Genomic DNA, 17,681 nt, shown 5'->3' with positions numbered 1-17,681 from the left:
CCTTCTTAAACTATGGGTTGTGACCCTATATGGGGTTGAGAAAAATTTGGTAACAGTAAAAGGTTTCTGAACTCACAAGGACCAAAAATTAATTAAAAATCGAACACGGAACGAATCCTAGGAGTTTCTAGCAGTGCTTGCCTATGTTGCATTGCCCAACTTCACTGCAGCCTTGGTTCAGAACACACAAACTTACATCTCGCAACATCAACAAAGACTTCTGAAATGCAGCAAGGGGTCTCTAGCATAAAAAGTTTAAGAAGCCTGGCCTAGACTACATTTCACGTAAGGCCAGGTTCAGTTTACTCCGGCTTCTCTCCTCACTCTCTGGACTTTTCCATCTCTTACTTTCCCTTTGCCCTCCTCCAAAGCGCCTTTTTATTTTTTGTCTTCCCTCATTAGGAAGTATTTTTGTTGAGAGTAAGAACTACCTTTTTTTTGGCTTATATTTACATCACCAGTTTTTAAGGTTTCAAATAATTGAAGGAAATACTAAATCTCAGTTAGAGGTGGGAAAATAATCCAAGGAAGCAGGAGCTGAGCCAGGTTAGGAGTGAGTGTGTTTGGAACGATGTTCGGGGGAAGAAATCACCAGTTGGAGAAGGAGGTAGCTTTAAAAAAAAAAAGTACCTACTGTGTGTAGGACGCTGGGCCAGGGTCCAGTGATACAAACCCTCCCAAAATGTGGGTTGTTTTCAGTGTTTACAAAACAGTTGTAGTAGCCAAGATTTATATAGTGCCCCCTAAATGCTAGGTACTGTGCTAAGCGCTTTACAAATATCTTCTTATTTGATCATCAGAACAAGTTGGGCAACGGGTACTGTTAGAAGGAATCTGCAATTTGGACCCAGCTTCTCTGCTTCCAGATCCAACATTCTTTCCATTAATTACTAATAATAGCTAAATGAATAAGGCATCAGCACCCAGACCTGGGGATTGCAGGTTCGAGTCCCATCTGGGTCATGCCATCTCTAGGGCAGCTAAGTGGTGCCATAGTGCACAGAGTGCCAGGCCTGGAGTCAGGAAGACTCATCTTCCTGAGTTCAAATCTGGCCTCAGACACTAGCCATGTAACCCTGGGCAAATCACTTAACGATTTGCCTCAGTTTCCTCATCTGTAAAATGAACTGGAGAAAGAAATGGCAAACCACTCCAGTATCTCTGCCAAGAAAACCCCAAATAGGGTCACAAAGGGTCAAACACAACTGAACAATAGCATTTATATAGCACTGACTATTCTCTCAATAATCCTGTGAGGTAGGTGGTTTTATTGTCTCCAGTTTTACACTTGGGTAAACTGAGGCACAGTTTAAGTGACTTGCCCAGGGTCACACAGCAGCAGCTGTGCCAAGGCAGCAGACCTGGATGTGCTGGGTTTGGTGATGGGGCTGTGCTGAGTGATGGTGGTGGGACCACTTTGAGAGAACTGTATGTGCTGGTATCAAAGGATTCTCCAAATGGAAACTCTCTGAGAGCAGAGATCATTCATTATTTGTTTCTGGGTCTGCAGAACCTAGGATAGTACCTGACACACAGCAAGCACCTACTATATAATTGCTGATGGGTGGATTGAGCAAGAGAATCCTAGCTCCTTGGACTTTCTAGACCTTGATTTTGTCAGAGAGAAGTTCTTAGGGTCTGATGGTAGTGTACTGGGTTTCAATCAGCCTCTGCCCTTGTAGTATAGTAGAAAAAGCAGTAGATTTGGAGGGAGGAGACCTGAGTTCAAATTCTGGTTCTGTGCGACCCTAAGCAATCACTTTCCTTTCCTAGGGTTTCATCACACAGTCCAGCTGTGTGATTCCCAAAATCCTTTCCAGGCTCTAAATCCTGTAATCTTGTGACAGTGCAGTTAGTGAGAGGAGAGGGGAAGTTTCAGGCATTTCAATGTGTGCTCATAAAGTGCTACTCGGGGCCCGCATAGTTATTTGACTCTTCTGGCTCATTGCCCTGTCGGCAGAAACTTTCCATGTCTGAGAAACTTAGCCTCAGAAGGTCGGGGCTAAGGCAGACCTAATTTTACTAGTGGCGAAGAGTTGCACAAAGTCCCATAGCAGAGTGCCTGGACCCACTCCCAGGTCTCCTATGTAAAGCGCTGAGCAGAGGGCCTGACACACAGGAGATGCCTAAGAAATGCTCGTCCCCTCTTGTCTCTCACTGTCCTCCACTCCTACCGTGGAAGGGAGCCACTGAATTGGTCTCTAAAGTGGTTTGATTGGCCTAGACTGAGTGGTGTTATTAGCTATGTCTCTCCCTGGCTTGGGTCTTCTCCTTGCCTGTTATCTCTGGAAGGACCTGGCTGCCAGAAGCTGGAGAGGATTCTCAGCTGCCATTTGGTGATCATTTAGGGGACACAGTGGACACACAGTAAGAGGAGATGAAGTGTGAAGAGGGTATTGGAGGAAAAAGAGCCTGGAAAATTGTTAGATGGTAAGGTCAGGCTGTGGGCTCCCTGGAGCGATGCCACAATCTGTCAGAGAACAGCTCCAACCTCTTAAGGATGAAGGAGCCCCCCCTCACCCCCTCCAAATGCACCATTTCTCCCTTCCTTAAACACTCTTCACCCCCAGCCCTATCTACCTCCCTGGCTGCAGCTCTCAGGCAGTGGATTTCAACCAGGACCCCATAAAATCGTTGCATCAGTAATAATAAAAATAATAAAACAAAAAAAAATCCTATTGACATGCTGTTGCTGGAAATAGCCTCTGTCAGCTTTTTACCAATAAAATCTTCTGGCTCACCTTCTTTTGCAGATGTGAATGCTCAATATGGCCTAGCCCTGTCAGCCAGAAAGGCTCAGCTGCTCCTGGGGCCCGGGGTTCAGAGAGTTATTAATATTTCATGAGTCTGGGGGTTGGGGATGGGATGATACAAAGACTACCGAAGCAGCTCCTGCCCAGGTCGGGGCCAAGGGGGCAGGCGACATCTCTCTCTCCCTCCCATAGGGTTAGTTCTCTGTTGGCAAAGGTATAAGGGCTCTGGGAGGACCTAGAAGAGGCTCTGTCTGTATGCCTCTCTCCCGTCCCTCCCGTCCCCTCCCCTCTCCTCGCTTCTCCTCTCCTCTACTCTCCCCTCCCCTTCTCTCCCCTCCTTTCCTGTCCTGTCCTCTCCTCTCCCCTCCTTTCTTTTCTCTTTCTCCCACCTTTCTCTCCTCTCTCTCCAACATTCACTCTCTCTCTTCTCTTTCCCCATCCTTCACTCGAGTGAGACAGACTCTTCCTGTGTCCTTACTGTAAGGCCTGGAATTAATTAGTTTATAAATTAAATCCATCTGCTCAGTGTATTAAAACCAATCCTTAGGGTATCTGTGTTACTCATTTAGGGTGTGTGCGCGTAAAGGACACAAGCACATAAGCTTTTGACTGAGCAGGGTGAAGGGGCGGGAAGAGTAGGAGGCAGGTGTTGCAGTGGAAAAAAACACTGGGCTGAGTTAAGAGACCTGGCTTCTTCTTTCATATTTTATTTTCTTCCCCAATTACATCCTTAAATTTTTTTTTAGCATTCTGTCTCCCCTCCCTTCCTCCCCTCCTCCCTTCCAGAGACATTAAACAACCTGATACAGGTTATATATGTGCAATCACATAAAACATTTCTATATTAGGCATTTTGTATAAGAAGTCTCAAACAAAAAGAAAGAAGGAAGGAAGGAAGAAAGGAAAGAAAGAAAGAGAGAGAAAAAGAAAGAAAGAGGAGGAAAAAGAAAGAGAAGGAAAAAGAAAGAGGAAATAGTATGTTTTGGTCTGTATTCAGACAATATCAATTCTTTCTCTGGAAGCAGATTGCATGTTTCATCGTGAGTCCTTTGGGATTGTCTTGGATCATTGAATTGCTGAGAAGAGCTCAGTCATTCATAGTTTTTCATTATACAGTATTGCTGTTTCTGTGTAAAACATTCTCCTGATTCTGCTCACTTCACTTGGCATCAGTTCATGTAAGTCCGGGTTTTTCTGAAATCATCCTGCTCATCATTTCTTATAGCACAATGATATTCAATCACAATTAGATACCACATGTTGTTCAGTCTTTACCCAATTATTAGGCACCCCCTCAATTTCCAATTCTTAGCCACCACAAAAAGAGCTGTTATAAATATTTTTGTGCAAATAGGTTCCTTCCACCCTTTTTTAATATCTTTGGGATATAGACTTAGCAGTTCTAGATCAAAGGATATGCACAGTTTTATAGGCCTTTGGTCATGGTTCCACTTTGCTCTCCAGAATAGTTAGATCAATTCACAACTCCACCAAAAATGCTTCAGTGAGACTTGCATTCCAAACTTTATTTGCCATTAACTTTCTTTTTTTCCCCAGGTTTTCCAGAATTTATTTATTTTTTAGTTTTCAACATTCATTTCCACATGATTTTGAGTGGAAATGAACTTTGCCGTCTTTCCCCTATCCCCACCCCAAGATGGCAAGCATACTGATTACCCCTTTCCTCAGTCGGCCCTCTCTTCTATCCACCCCCATCCACCCTCATTAACTTTCTGGGTGACCTTAAGCAGGTCAGTTCTCCTTGATGGGCTTTTTTTTTTTTTGTAATATGATAGAATCAGACCAGATATTCTCCAAGGGTATTTCTTTGTGGTTCTATATGAAGAATAGTTTTGGGGAGGAATTAAGGGCAGTGGGAAAATGGTGAGATGCCATGTTCTTGGCATCCATGTCCTAGATTTTCTGTTGTGGGGGTGCAGTTAGGTGGGAATGTTTGATAAAATCCTAATTGGGCCTTTGAGATGAGATAGAAGCAAAACATTGATCTTGAAAATGGGAAGAAGAGTGCTTACAGGAGAGTGGGTGAAGGGAGAGATTGAAAAAGGGGGAAAGAAAGGAGGAAATCTTGTTTGTCCCCATAAAGAGAGATGGGGACCTAGCAGCACATATAATCTCAGGGACTTGGTCCTTAGAGAGACCATCCCTTTTTCCTTAGGGTCAGAAGAATCAGGGCTCCTGGGGACAATTGACTTCCAGAAGTTTGGGAAGGCATGGTCCCAGGGAAGAGAGTACATGGCAAATGGGGAAGAAATTACCAAGGGGAGGGCAAAGGGTAATAATGAGCTGCTACGTCAAGAGACATAGGAAACTGCTGCTATAAGTAATATCCTATCATTTTCAGGAGATAGTATTTCTAACAGTAAGTGGCATGACAGGAAAAAAGAGTCCAGGGGGCAATATTTAAAAGTCAGTAATTATTTAGAACGTGGAACCCAAAATAGGCATCGTAGATGCTTTGATTCCATGAAGAATACAGAGATTAAAGGACCAAATAAGTCTAACTAACAGTCATGAATCAAAGAATAAAAGTTTAGAATAGAAGGAAAGAGGAGATAAATTATTTAGAGAATGAGGGAGAGAAATCCTTTTTTTTTTTTTAAGAAAAAGGTGCAGACAAATGAAATTTTAAAAAACTAAAACAAGTTAAAGGAAAGGAGAGGCAAGGGGATTTTCCTTTCCTGCTTAACTGAGAGGGAAAGAAAGAGGGGAAGAAACAAGTAGCTAGATAAAAGGAAGAAAGAAAAAGGAACTAATAAATAAAACACCAGAACAAGGGAAAGGGGTAAGAAACCCAATAATGTCACCTGGTCACTCTGGGGAGCATCTAGGCATCCACGCCCTTTTCTTAGAGTACAGCATGAAGGCCTTTGCTAGAACTGGTCTCAGGGATTGGAGACCCTTCCAATCTGATACTACTCAAATCTTCCAAAATGGTGGCACCACACTCAAATAAAACCCGGGGCCACTAATCTCTACATAAGGATCCCTGCAGACTACACAGTGACTTAGTTTTAAAGGTAATATTATCTATGTTTTGTTGCATTCTTCTTATTCTGTTCAACAGTTCCCAAGTATATTTTAATCTGGCCTGGGCCACATGGAAGTGGCATATTTTGACATTTCTTTGTTCTCTATTCTATTTCTTTCTCTCTACATATTCTGCTTTCTAGCTACATCCACCCCTCTTCAACCTCTACATGTTGTCCTTTCTCCTTTGCTCACACTGTCCCATCTGCCCAAAATGCCCTCCCCACGTCCTGTTGAATTTCTCCTTATTGCTGAAAGCCTGGCTAGGAGAACTTTGGTGATTTCCTCCTGTTAGCATGACCTCAAATAGTACCTTGGGTGCACTCCTACTAGGCACTTGGCATGAATTCATTCGCATCTATGTTCACTCTGTCCCCCTACTATTCAAAGTTTAATTTAAATTCAATTCCACAAATACTTTATTAAGTGCCGAGACCTGTATTGGGGAAAAGACATAAGCCCTGGCCTCAGAGAAGCGACAGGTTGTTTCAACCTTTACTTTACAACCTCCTTTACTAGTAAGTAAACACACAAAAATGGCTCTGAAAGGCGAGGACACCATGTTTTGTCTAAATCTGATCTTTTCTCCAGCATGGAGCACAGGGTTCTGCACACAGTAAGTGCTTAATAAGGTTTGTAGAATTGGATCAAATGGAGTTGACTAGGACTGATAGATGTTTCCCCCCTGCATCCATTTACTCATTAGCATGTAATAGTGATTATTCTTAACTACATTGTAATATCATTTTGGGTTTTTCAAAAAGCTTGATAGTATTATTAGTCGCAAGAAGGTATAGAGGGGAGAGTACTAGACCTTGAGTGAGAAGGAATCTTACCTTTGAAAACCTGGGAAGGTCACTTCAGCCTCAGTTTCCTTATCTGTAAAATGGGAATAATAGTAACATCTACCTCACAGCTTTGTTGTGAATCTCAAATGAGACAAGCTAATGTGTAGATAATTGCTACCAAAGCCTTCACCTCCTGGATGCCTTTTGGCAACAAATCAATTGAAAACCCAGCCTGTGTGATGAGAGCCATTTTCTTCAATGATTTAACAGTTTCCTTCCTCTTCTAGGAGTGTATCATTGATGAGGACTGTGGGACAGGGAAATACTGCCAGTTTTCCAGTTTTGAATACACTTGTGAGCTCTGTAAGAACCAACAAACAGTAAGTAGCTGACCCTGTGAAGGTCTGACCGTAATGTTCCTAAGGTCTTACTCTCTTTTAGAAGCCTCTTTGCAAATGCCTCCAACTCTGACTTTGGTACTGGCCCCTCTGGTTCTCCAGTCTGCAGTCCCTTAGGAAAAATCCCAAAGATAACATAATCCATTTGGGGACTTATCAGAAGATGGGAGAAATAGCCCTGCAGAGAGAACTCTAAATATAATCCTGTCTATTTCCAGTAGTAGAGACTCATTCCTGACTAGCATATCAGGGTGGGAAGAACCAATATCACCTCTGCCTCCTAGCTAGACTGAGGATGTGATGGGTGGGGCTGATCATTCCTACCTAAACTTTTAGCCTTTAACTTGGGTTGAAGAAAGGAAAATCTTTTTTTTTTTTTTTGGAGGGGGGAGGGCAGGCCAATTAGGGTTAAGTGACTTACCCAAGGTTACATGGCTAGTAAGTGTTAGGGGTCTGAGGCCGCATTTGAACTCAGGTCCTCCTGACTTCAGGGCTGGTTCTCTATTCACTGTGTCACCTAGCCACCCCAAAGAAGGAGAGTCTTGTAGAAAAATGCCCCTGTAGGCTACTTAGGTGTGGATAGTAATCAATCAATCAAACCCAGAACACAGGGATAATAAACATTCATCAACATACTAGACATGCTTGGGAAATAAGAATGCTTATTTACTAGGAAATACTTACTATATTATACTTATTATATATGAATTATATAATACTTAATAAGAAACAATAACTCCCATTTCTTTAACAAAAAAAATTATTCTGAATTTCATACCCTGCCCCCTCCAAACTCTATATACAAAGCAGGAGAAAGAATCTCTGTTACGTACAGTTTGCTTTTTAAAATATATTATAAATTTAATGTGTCACTTTCAAAACTGTCCTGTTTTTCTATGTTCCTTCTGTTCTCTTCTGTGCATGTCAAAAACTACTTTCACAACCCTTCTTTCTTTGTTGTTTTCTTGGGGGGGGGGACAACATTATCACTACCTTCCCTCCTTCTTAAGTCTCCTTATATTATTGCCCTCCAATAAAAAATGCAATTCTTTTTTTGGAGGGCAATTGGGGTTAAGTGACTTGCCCAAGGTCACACGGCTTGTTTTTGTGTGTTACGTGTCTGAGGCCTGATTTGAACTCAGGTGCTCCTGACTCCAGGGCCGGTTCTCTATCACCTAGCCACCCCAAGAATGCAGTTCTTTTAACAAGCAAGCATAGTCTAGAAAAACCAAATAATCCACACATTTCCAGGTCCAAAGGAGGCATGTATCATCTCCCAGCAGGAGGCGGGTAGCATGTTTTATCATTAGTTCTCTGGAGTTTCGTCTGGTCTTTGCATTGATGAGCATTCCTAAGTCTTTCAAAATTGTTGTTTTACAGTGTTGTTTTTACTCCCCAGATGGTTCTTCTGGTTCTCACTTGACTCTGCATCACTTTCTCTGAAACATCTTTTAAATTATTCTTATCATATTCTTATTTCGAAATTCCATCACATTCATATGCCATGATTTTGATCAACCATTTTCTGATTGATGAGCATTGTCTTTGTTTCTGGTTTTTTCCTACAAACAGAAAGAACTACTATAAATATTTTTGTATATTTGGGTCTTTTTTCTTTTCTTTGATATCTTTGGGGTATAGAACTATGAGTGGTATCACTTGGTAAATGGGCACGCACCGTTTAGTGACTTTGGTGGGAAAGTTCCAAATTTCTTTCCAAAATGTCTGGACCAATTCAAAGTTCCACTGATTTTCCTGTCTTCTTACAACCTTTCCAAAATTTGTTATTATCCTTTTTTGTCACCTTTGTTAATCTGATAGCTGTGAGGTGGAATTTCAGAGTTGCTGTAATTTGTATCTTTCCAATTATTAGTGATTTGAAGGATTTTAAATACATTTTTGATATTTTCCTTTGTGAACTGTCTTTTCATATCCTTTGACAATTTATCTATTGGGGAATAGCTGTCATTCTTAAATATTCCAATCAGTTCCCCATGCATCTTGGAAATGAGACCTTCATCAAAGAAACTTGCTACACAGAGTTTCCCCCAATTAACTACTTTCCTTCTCATTTTAAACTGTCTTTCTTTTGTTTTTACAAAAATTCTTTAATTATATGTAATTAAAATGACTATTATATATTTTATGATCCTTTCTATCCCTTGATTGATCAAGAATTCTTCCCCATCCATAGATACAGAAGATAGTTTTTTCCTTGCTTTTCCATTTTGTTATGAGTTTGGTACCTAGAGCATATATTTATTTGGAGCTTATTGTGGGATGTGGTATGGAATCTTGGTCTAGACTTAATTTCTTCCAGACTAGTTTTCAGTTTTTCCTGAAGTTTTTATCAAATAAAAAACCCTCATGGTTGCAGTTTGAGAATTCATAAACTATTATGCAACTCCCATTTATATAGCACCTGCTGTTTACAAAGCACTTCCTTCAAATTAGCCCTGTGAGATAGGTAATGCAAATATTATTATCCTCATTTACAGACAAGGCAATTAATGTTCAAAAAAAAGGAAAGAGTCTTTTCTAGTATCATATAGTTAATGGTAGTGTCCAAATATGGCTCCAGGACCTTTGATTCCAAATCTGTGGTTATTCTGACTCTACCAAAATTTCAGTTAAATTGTACAAGCTGAATTTGTTATTAAAAGAATCTTTTCATAATGTGAATAATCAGTGAGCACCTAGTTGAGTTACTTTGCAAAATCATAAATCTGTGCAGTTGGTTTTTCCAAGGTATGCTTCTCTCCCCATCTAAACCTACTGCTCACTGCTAGTTTTACACCCAGAATTTTCTATGCCCTTGGGACTTAGTTCACAGTCCTGTCATTACTACTAAGGAGTGGTCCTACTCAGTTTCCTTATCTGTCTTGTCCTAACTTCTATACAGGTCTGAGAGCCCTCATTCCATGTTGTTTTTTTTATTTGTCCCCTTTTTTCAAGCTCTGCTCAAGAGATAGCGAATGCTGTGGGGACCAGCTCTGTGTCTGGGGTCATTGTGTAAAAGCTGCTTCAAAAGGTAGTAATGGGACCATCTGTGACAACCAGCAAGGCTGCCAGCCTGGCCTGTGCTGTGCTTTTCAGAAAGGTAGGTGGCCTCCCCTGTTTCAGCGAGAAGCCCTGTTTCAATAAGACTGTGTCAGGCAGTAGGATATAAGAAGCAGACTGTCATTCCTAGAATCCAGAATCTCAGTTGCGAGGTACCCTAGAAGACAGCTAATCCAATTTGTACCAAAGCAAGAATCCTCTCCACAATATTCCTGACTGTCCTTGAGGTATTCCATCACATTTTTGGATGGTGCTAATTGTTAGGATTGACATATTGGTCCCAATTTTGTCCTCTATGACCAAGCAGAACAATCCTAATTCCATTTCTACACTCCAGCACTGCAAATAATTGAAGTTGTCTATCATATCCCTCCCTTATCTTTCCTACCCCAGTCCTTTTTCTGAGGGCATCTAGTGAAATAAAGGGTGCTAAGGACATCCCTGACTGTCCAGTGATGGGGAACCCACTGCTTCCTGAAACAGTCCATTTTGGATACCTCTGATGTTTAGGAAGTGTCTTTGTATATTCTAAAATCAACTTCTTGGCAATTTCCCCCCATTATTCCTACTTTTCCCCTATGGAGCCAAGCAAAATAAGCCAAATCTTGTGTGTGTGTGAGTGTGTGTGTGTGTGTATACGTGTGTATGTGCTCGAGCTCGCATGTAGGTATGTCTGTCTGGGGATCTGGAAACATCCTCAAAGGAGGATGAGCTGATGTACTAATTCTTTCCTTCCCAGGAATCTCTTAATCCCCAGTTTAATATCAAGATAGAAAGGATGGTTCTCAGTAAATTTTTTTCCAGGAGCCCAATCCTCTTCACTCCCATCCTTAGGAGACTGGAGGAGCAAGGAAACCATTATGGTGACTTTAGAATTGTAAAAATTGTGCTAATTTTTTCAAGTCTTCAAGATTTTTTTTGTTCTTTTTAAAATTTGGGTTCCAGAAGCAGCAAAGTACAGCAAGTCACCTGATTGATTGATTAATTGATTTGTTTGACAAACATTTCTAGGCTTAGGAAATGCAAAGACAAATAAAGCAGTCTCTAGCCCTCAAGGAGTAGACATTCTACTTGGGAAAACAAAAACAATATATAGAAAATTGGGTGCAAAATAAATATATACAAAGTAGGGAAAGGCTGAAAGATAAGGATAGGCTTCCTAGAGAAGGTAACATCTGACTTGAGCTTTAAAGAAAATAAGGGAGATGAGATAGATGGGAATACAATGTCATGTACCAGAAATAGCACACAAACCAGTTTGGTTGGAACATAGAATGTATGGAGAGTAAGATCACACTTAAAAGCCACAGAAGGATTTGTATTTTATCTTTGAGGCAAACACTGGAGCAGTTTTTAAGCATGGGAGTGACATGGTTAGGTCTGTGCTTTAAAAATATCATTTTGGCCATTGTGTAGAGGATGATTTGGAGAGGGGAGAGATGGAAGGCTGGGAGACCAGCAGTCCGGGTGAGAAGTAATGAGGGTCTGAGGCAGGGGAAAGGGGAAAGATATGAGACATACCATGGAGGTAGGAGCAATTATTAAGACTTGGCAACTTGGCAATATGACAGTAAGGAGTCAAAGGTGATTCTGAGATTGGGAATATCGGTGACTGGTGGTGCTCTCATCAGGAGAGGGAAGTTTTGGAGAGGTCAGTTTTGAGGGTCAAGAATGAGCTCTGTTTTGGATATGTTGTTTGAAATGATGATCAGATATTGCATTGGGAGACCAGAATTGGAAGTCATCTGTATAGAGGTGATAATTGAACCTGAGGGAGCTTATAAGATCACAGAGGTTGTAAATAGAGAAAAGAGCCTTGAGGATATATCCACATGTAAGGGGTGGGGCATGGATGATGATCAAAGGAAATGAAGAAGTAACCAGACAGATAGGAGAATAACCAAGAGAAAAGAGTACCACAGAAATCTAGGGAAGGGAGGATATCTAAGTCCCAGGAGGAGAGAATGGCCAACAGGTTAAAAAAAGGAATATGAAAATGCAGTTGGATTGGCAGTGAAGGTATACGAAGTGAAAAGTATTTAAACACTTGAGCACGGCGGTATAGAAAGTGCAAGATAGCCCCTGCCCTCGAGAGTGGTACATTTTCATTTGGGAGATTATTGATCACTGGGGACAGAGCAGTTTCAGTTGAGTAATGAGGTTGGAAACCAGCTTTCAAAGAGATATAAAGTGAAACAGTTTCCTCCATTATTGGTTATTTAGAGGCAGTCGGAGTGATAGGTGAGCAAGGAGAGGCTTCTTTTTCTTACCCACTGGGTAAGCAAGGACACCTATTTCTTCTCTGGCCCCCATGTAGCTCATAGAAGAGTTCAGTAAGGGTTCCTTGCCTTCTTGCAGGGCTCCTGTTTCCTGTTTGCACACCACTGCCAGTGGAGGGAGAACCCTGCTATGACCCCTCTAATAGACTACTGGATCTCATCACCTGGGAGCTGGAGCCTGATGGGGCACTAGACCGATGCCCATGTGCCACTGGTTTAATCTGCCAACCACACAGGTGAGTTCTCCGTCAGAAACAAGACAAAAACCATTTCTCATACATTCCACTCCTTTAAGTGTTTCCCAATTCAAAGGGCCACATTAGAGAAAACTACAAGGCAGCACAGTGTTGTTTCCAGAGCACGGACTCTGGAGTTGTAGAACCTGGGTTCAAATCCCAGATTTGACATAAGTCACTTGTGACCTTTGGGAAGTACTCAGCATTCCTGTTTCTTCCATAAAGTGAAGGGGTTGGACTAGATGGATCTTAAAATCTCGATCCTGATTTTGGCACAGTGGGTAGAGTACCAGATTGGCATCTGGAAGACTTAAGTTCAAATCTTGCCACAGTTATGAGTTGTGTGAGTTATTTAGCCTTTCTCAGCCTCAGTTTCCTTATCTGTAAAATGGGCATAATTATAGCAGAATCAAGTGAGATAACACAAGTAAAAGTACTTTGCAAAGCCTTAAAGTGAGATATAAATGCTAGTAGCTACTCCATCCAGTGGGTAGTTGGGTCATCGAACCAGTAGGGAGAGTGAGTAAATGTAATTACTGATTCAGATGAGTTGAATATGTCAGGTGCTCCTTGGATTTTTCCATGCATGGAGAGATTAAAAAATACTTTTGAAAAGGTCTGCAGAACTTTGACGGTCAAACTTGAGTTATGGATACAGAGTTGAAAACAAGAGCCTTATTGCTGCTTCTGGGTTAGGATCTGGTCTCCATTAAAGTGCTAAAAACAAGGTTAAGACAGAATCGCGCAGGGGAATTGTGACCAAACTTAGCTGCTTGCTTTCTAGGCACAGCTTGGTATATGTGTGCGAACTATCCTTCAATAAAACAAGGCACGAAGACAAAGAACATTCAATGACAAATGAGGGCCTTCTATTCAGCTTGCTGCCTGGAGACATTGCTGAGGACCGGCAGGATGATGGAGATCTTATCCAGGAAGTCCGTAGGGAACTGGAAAACTTGGAGAGAGATCTTTCAGAAATCTCTCTAGATGAACCTGCTGTGACCTCGGATCTGTTTTATGTAGATGAGATTTAAATCAACAAGGACAGCTTTGTAATCTAGTCTTTTTACAACTGTAATTTGTGTATATTGTCTTGCTTGTATAGGCCCCAAACACATTCACTGTTGGATAGAAGTGCAATTCAATAACTAATATATTTTGAAGGGATATTTTTCATGCATGTTCAGATGAGGTTTCTTTTTCAGTGTGTTTTTGGCTAATTTACACATCTGGACCAAAAAAAAAAAAAGGTTGCACTGAAAAAAAAATCAGGCTTGCTATACTTTTGGCCAGATGACTCAAAATTGTGGATATAAAATGGAATTTTTATTTTTGCACTCGCTTAGCTTAAATTACCCCCAACATTTAATATGAATGGTAGGGAAATGGCATTTCCCCCTTTAAAATGGTTTGAAAGATTTTCGTAGGATGAGTTGTAAAGGGAAACAATTTTTCCCACTAACGTTTTTTTTTTTTTTTAATTAGGGACAGTGAAATTTAACCATGTACAGAATTCCTTGTAATTTTGAAAATATAATCATGGTGAAATGGCAACAACTAAAGTTTCAGAGTATTCTTTACCTTAAGAATCCAGTTGTCCAAATCTTAAAAAAGATCATCTTCAATCAACTCTACAAAAAACTGCAACTAGTGGACTAGAAAGGGAAAGTGTGATTCTGTTTTGAAATAGTCCCCCAAATCCTCTGAATTTAGGCATATTTACTCACAAGTGACATATTCTCACCAACTGTCTGAATATTCAACTTCCTGGTAGAGACAGATGGTATTTTATAAGTTCTTTTATGGCATTAGCCTTAGGAACCACGCAAATACTAACAAAAGGTCCACTTTGTACAGTTCTGCCTCATTGACATCCAATTCACTTGCAAGTCAAGACATCACCCTCATGATATCATTGATCCTCTTTGAGAATGAAGGACAAACACCCCACCCCATCCCCAACCCTCTCAAACATGACTTTTTGAGCGATTTAGGGTATTTACAATTTTATAAATTATTCTTCAGTTGCTATTGAGCAATCTTAATAAAATGAAAAGGTAGGAGTTATTGAGTAATTGTTGCCCCATTATGATAGCAACATTTTTTTTAAACATGCCATGCCAATTTCCATGAAAAATTAATAAGACCGATTCTTACAGACTGTTAAGGAGTGAGAGGCAGTGTGGTATAGAGAATGGAGAGTGGGCCTTGGTCAGAATGATCTTAGTTCAAGTTCCATCACTGACATATAATGGCTTTGCTACCCAGTGACCCAGGGAACTCTGAGATGCTACAGATGGGCATTGATAGATCTCAAGGGGTGTTCCCTATGCCAATAAAAACATGGATTAGTCACCACCGCCACCTTCTCCCACTACAAAAATGGGTAGGAATTATCTAGAAAAATTAGTTCAGTACCTTTCACTTAAATAAACCTATCATTCAAAGCTGCAAAGCACACTTCAAACATCAGAAGAAAATACATTATAAAAGGCTAGTCAGTACAACCTCCTATTCTGAGACCAAATGAACTATTAATCTATTTTTTTATTGCTAGTCCAAAAATATTTGGAAGATGGTATATCTATGACCAAGAAAAGGTCATACACAGCATGTACTGTGGATGACTTTCTGGGATCAAAAGCTAAAAAATAATTTTGAGGTAAAATGACATTAGTGAACTATTTCCAAAGATACTTAAAAAATTGTCCATTATTACCATACTATTCAGGTAGCTGTGATTTTAAAACCACATTTTACAAAGTATTTTGTGACAATCCCAAATCTTGATTTGAAGGGGAACCTAGACATCAAAGAGCTCAACTCTAACCCAATGAAATAACCCTTTTAAGTGTCTTCCATAAAAACATACCCAGTGACATGCTCATCACCGGAAATAGCTTTCATTGCAGTGTTCCTTATATTGAATTTGTCTCCCTGAAATATCTACTGAAGGAACTGTAATCTGCCCCTGTAACTATAACACGATTCTAATGCCTTGTCTTGAGATTTTTGAAGACAATAGTGATCGTGTTCCTTCTGTCTTCCTCTCCCAGGTTAAACATCCCCAGTTGAACTCTTATGGCTTTAAGTCTTTGGTATTAATATTGGCCCTGCCAAACCAGCTGTGACACTGGACAAGTCATGCAGCCTTTTTGGGTCTGTTTCTTCACCTGTAAAACAAGGGGGTTGTGCAAGATAGGAATAACTAAACTCCCTTTCAGCTATAACGTTTGCTGACCCAGATGGTTTCCAGGCTTAGGTTATTCTCTGGATCTACCAATAAATAGATTTAAATATCTTTAGATATTTATCAAGATCTCACTTGTAAGGCAAAAAGCTGAGAAGTGAGGGCCTCTATAACGACCCTGCCCCTCCCCCCATCCTCCAAATCTTTTTACATCTTCACCTTGTCCTCTTCCTTTGCTCTACTGTCTGAGGGAAAAAAGTTTGCTTCATCACTCTCAATCCTTAATTTTCCCCATTGCACTACTTCCTTTCCTGTTGACTACAAGCATACCCAGGTGTCAACCCTACTGCCCCAGCTTGCAAATACTTGCACTTGACCCTGCCGTTTCTGCAAACTGCAATGCTGTGCAGCTTGATTCCCCTTTACTGCCCAGGTCCAAGGGTTCTTAAGGATTAAGGCTAAGGATTCTTAAGGCTAAGGATTCTTTTTGGTGTCATGGACCCTTTAGCAGCCTGATAAATCCTGTGTATCCTTTTTAAGTGTATATGGTAAAATACCCAAGATTACAAAAGAAACCAATTCTACCTATAGTTATTTTTTAAAAGTTCATAGATCTTAGGTTAACTGATGCTGAACTATATCCGTCCTCGGTATCTATTCCCACTTCTTCTAATTCCGTTACACTACATCTCAATCCATCACACAAAGGCTAACCAAGGCATTCTACCGAAACTCCTCCTCAAGCTTAGCAACAATCTTTTAACTGCTGATTCTCATGTCCTGTCTTGGTCCTCAGTCTTTCGGGCCTCGAAGCAGTTTTTAGCGGTTGTACACAACCTACTGGATAGTCGTCCTTCTTGGCTCCCATGACACTACTGTTCTTTCCTTTTGAGTTCCCCTTTCTGCTTCATCTTTATGTTCCACCCCTTAGGTCATGGGTATCTTCCAAAGCTATTTTTAGGGCTTTTCCTTGGTTCAATGATCTCTATATAGATGGGGCAACTAGGTAGCAGACTGGATAGAGCATTGGAATTGGAATCAGGAAGACCCGAGTTCAGATAAATCCTGACATGAGCTGTATGACCCTGGTCAAATCATTTAACCTCCTTCTGCCTTTCTTCATCTGTAAAATGTGGGTTTGGACTCAACCCACAACTCTTTAGGGTACAGACCAAACCAGATTAAGATGCAATTTAGGAAATTTTAACAAAATAAACCAAAACACAAGAAAGCATATTAGTATGTGATTTTCAAAGTCAATATGCAGCCTGCAGATATTTCCACATATGGCTAGGTGTCTCTCTCCCCGCTTCTTATTTGAATTTGACACCACTGGTCCCTTTCAGTTCTGAGCCTGGTGGGCAGCCTTAATCTCTCTCAACTCCTACCACCAACTGCTTAGTGGACTTCTTCATCTGGATGCCCTATCAGCAACTCATACTCAATGTTAAAAACAGAACTAGTTATCCATCCTAAACATATTCTTCCCCCCAAATTCTGAATTTCTATTGTGGCCATCAGCCTCCCAGTCACCAGGCTCCTGACATCAAGGCTGCCTGCCTCTTCTTTCTCCCTGGTTCCTCATAGCCATTTAGTTGCCAAATTTGTCATTCCTTGCTCCCTTCCCCCCAGATTTCTCCTCTTTCTCCCCACTTCATGGTACAGGACCTCTGACACACACTGGTTATTCAGAATCACTTGACTCTAAGCGAATCCCAACTACTCAGTGCTTTAGGCAAAAGGTGTCAAACTCGGGTGGCCAATGGTAAGTGGCCGGCAATAATCCCATCACTTTTCTAAGTCCTATGTGACCTGGAGGGACGTTTTCACTCAAGCTCAATGCTCTAGACCAGGGCGTCTAGCATCTAGACAACTTCTGAGGCAAAAGAGGGGCTGACTTGTACTAGGTGGAAAAGTTTCCACAATGAA

General features: G+C 40.9%; 1 protein-coding gene across 2 annotated transcripts in view; it reads left to right on the top strand.

Annotated features, from left to right (window-relative positions):
- Nucleotides 1-17,681, top strand: part of DKK3 (dickkopf WNT signaling pathway inhibitor 3) — a 69,082-nt gene that overhangs the window by 46,778 nt on the left and 4,623 nt on the right. The window contains exons 5-8 of one of the 2 annotated variants that reach the window (XM_069091231.1): nt 6,877-6,969; nt 9,943-10,087; nt 12,406-12,562; nt 13,347-14,124. In XM_069091231.1, the coding sequence (XP_068947332.1) occupies nt 6,877-6,969; nt 9,943-10,087; nt 12,406-12,562; nt 13,347-13,596 (645 nt within the window). In that variant the 3' untranslated portion in view covers nt 13,597-14,124. Of the gene's footprint in view, nt 1-6,876; nt 6,970-9,942; nt 10,088-12,405; nt 12,563-13,346; nt 14,125-17,681 lie in introns of those variants that run through there. The other variant, XM_069091232.1, reaches the window with a different exon arrangement.

The sequence above is a fragment of the Petaurus breviceps genome, unplaced genomic scaffold (genome assembly GCF_028583685.1).
Source record: "Petaurus breviceps papuanus isolate PSGF00001 unplaced genomic scaffold, PetGlider_PUasm1.0 188, whole genome shotgun sequence".
NCBI lineage: Eukaryota > Metazoa > Chordata > Mammalia > Diprotodontia > Petauridae > Petaurus > Petaurus breviceps.
The sequence above is the reverse complement of the archived record's forward strand: the minus strand, read 5'-3'. Positions and strand labels throughout refer to the sequence as shown.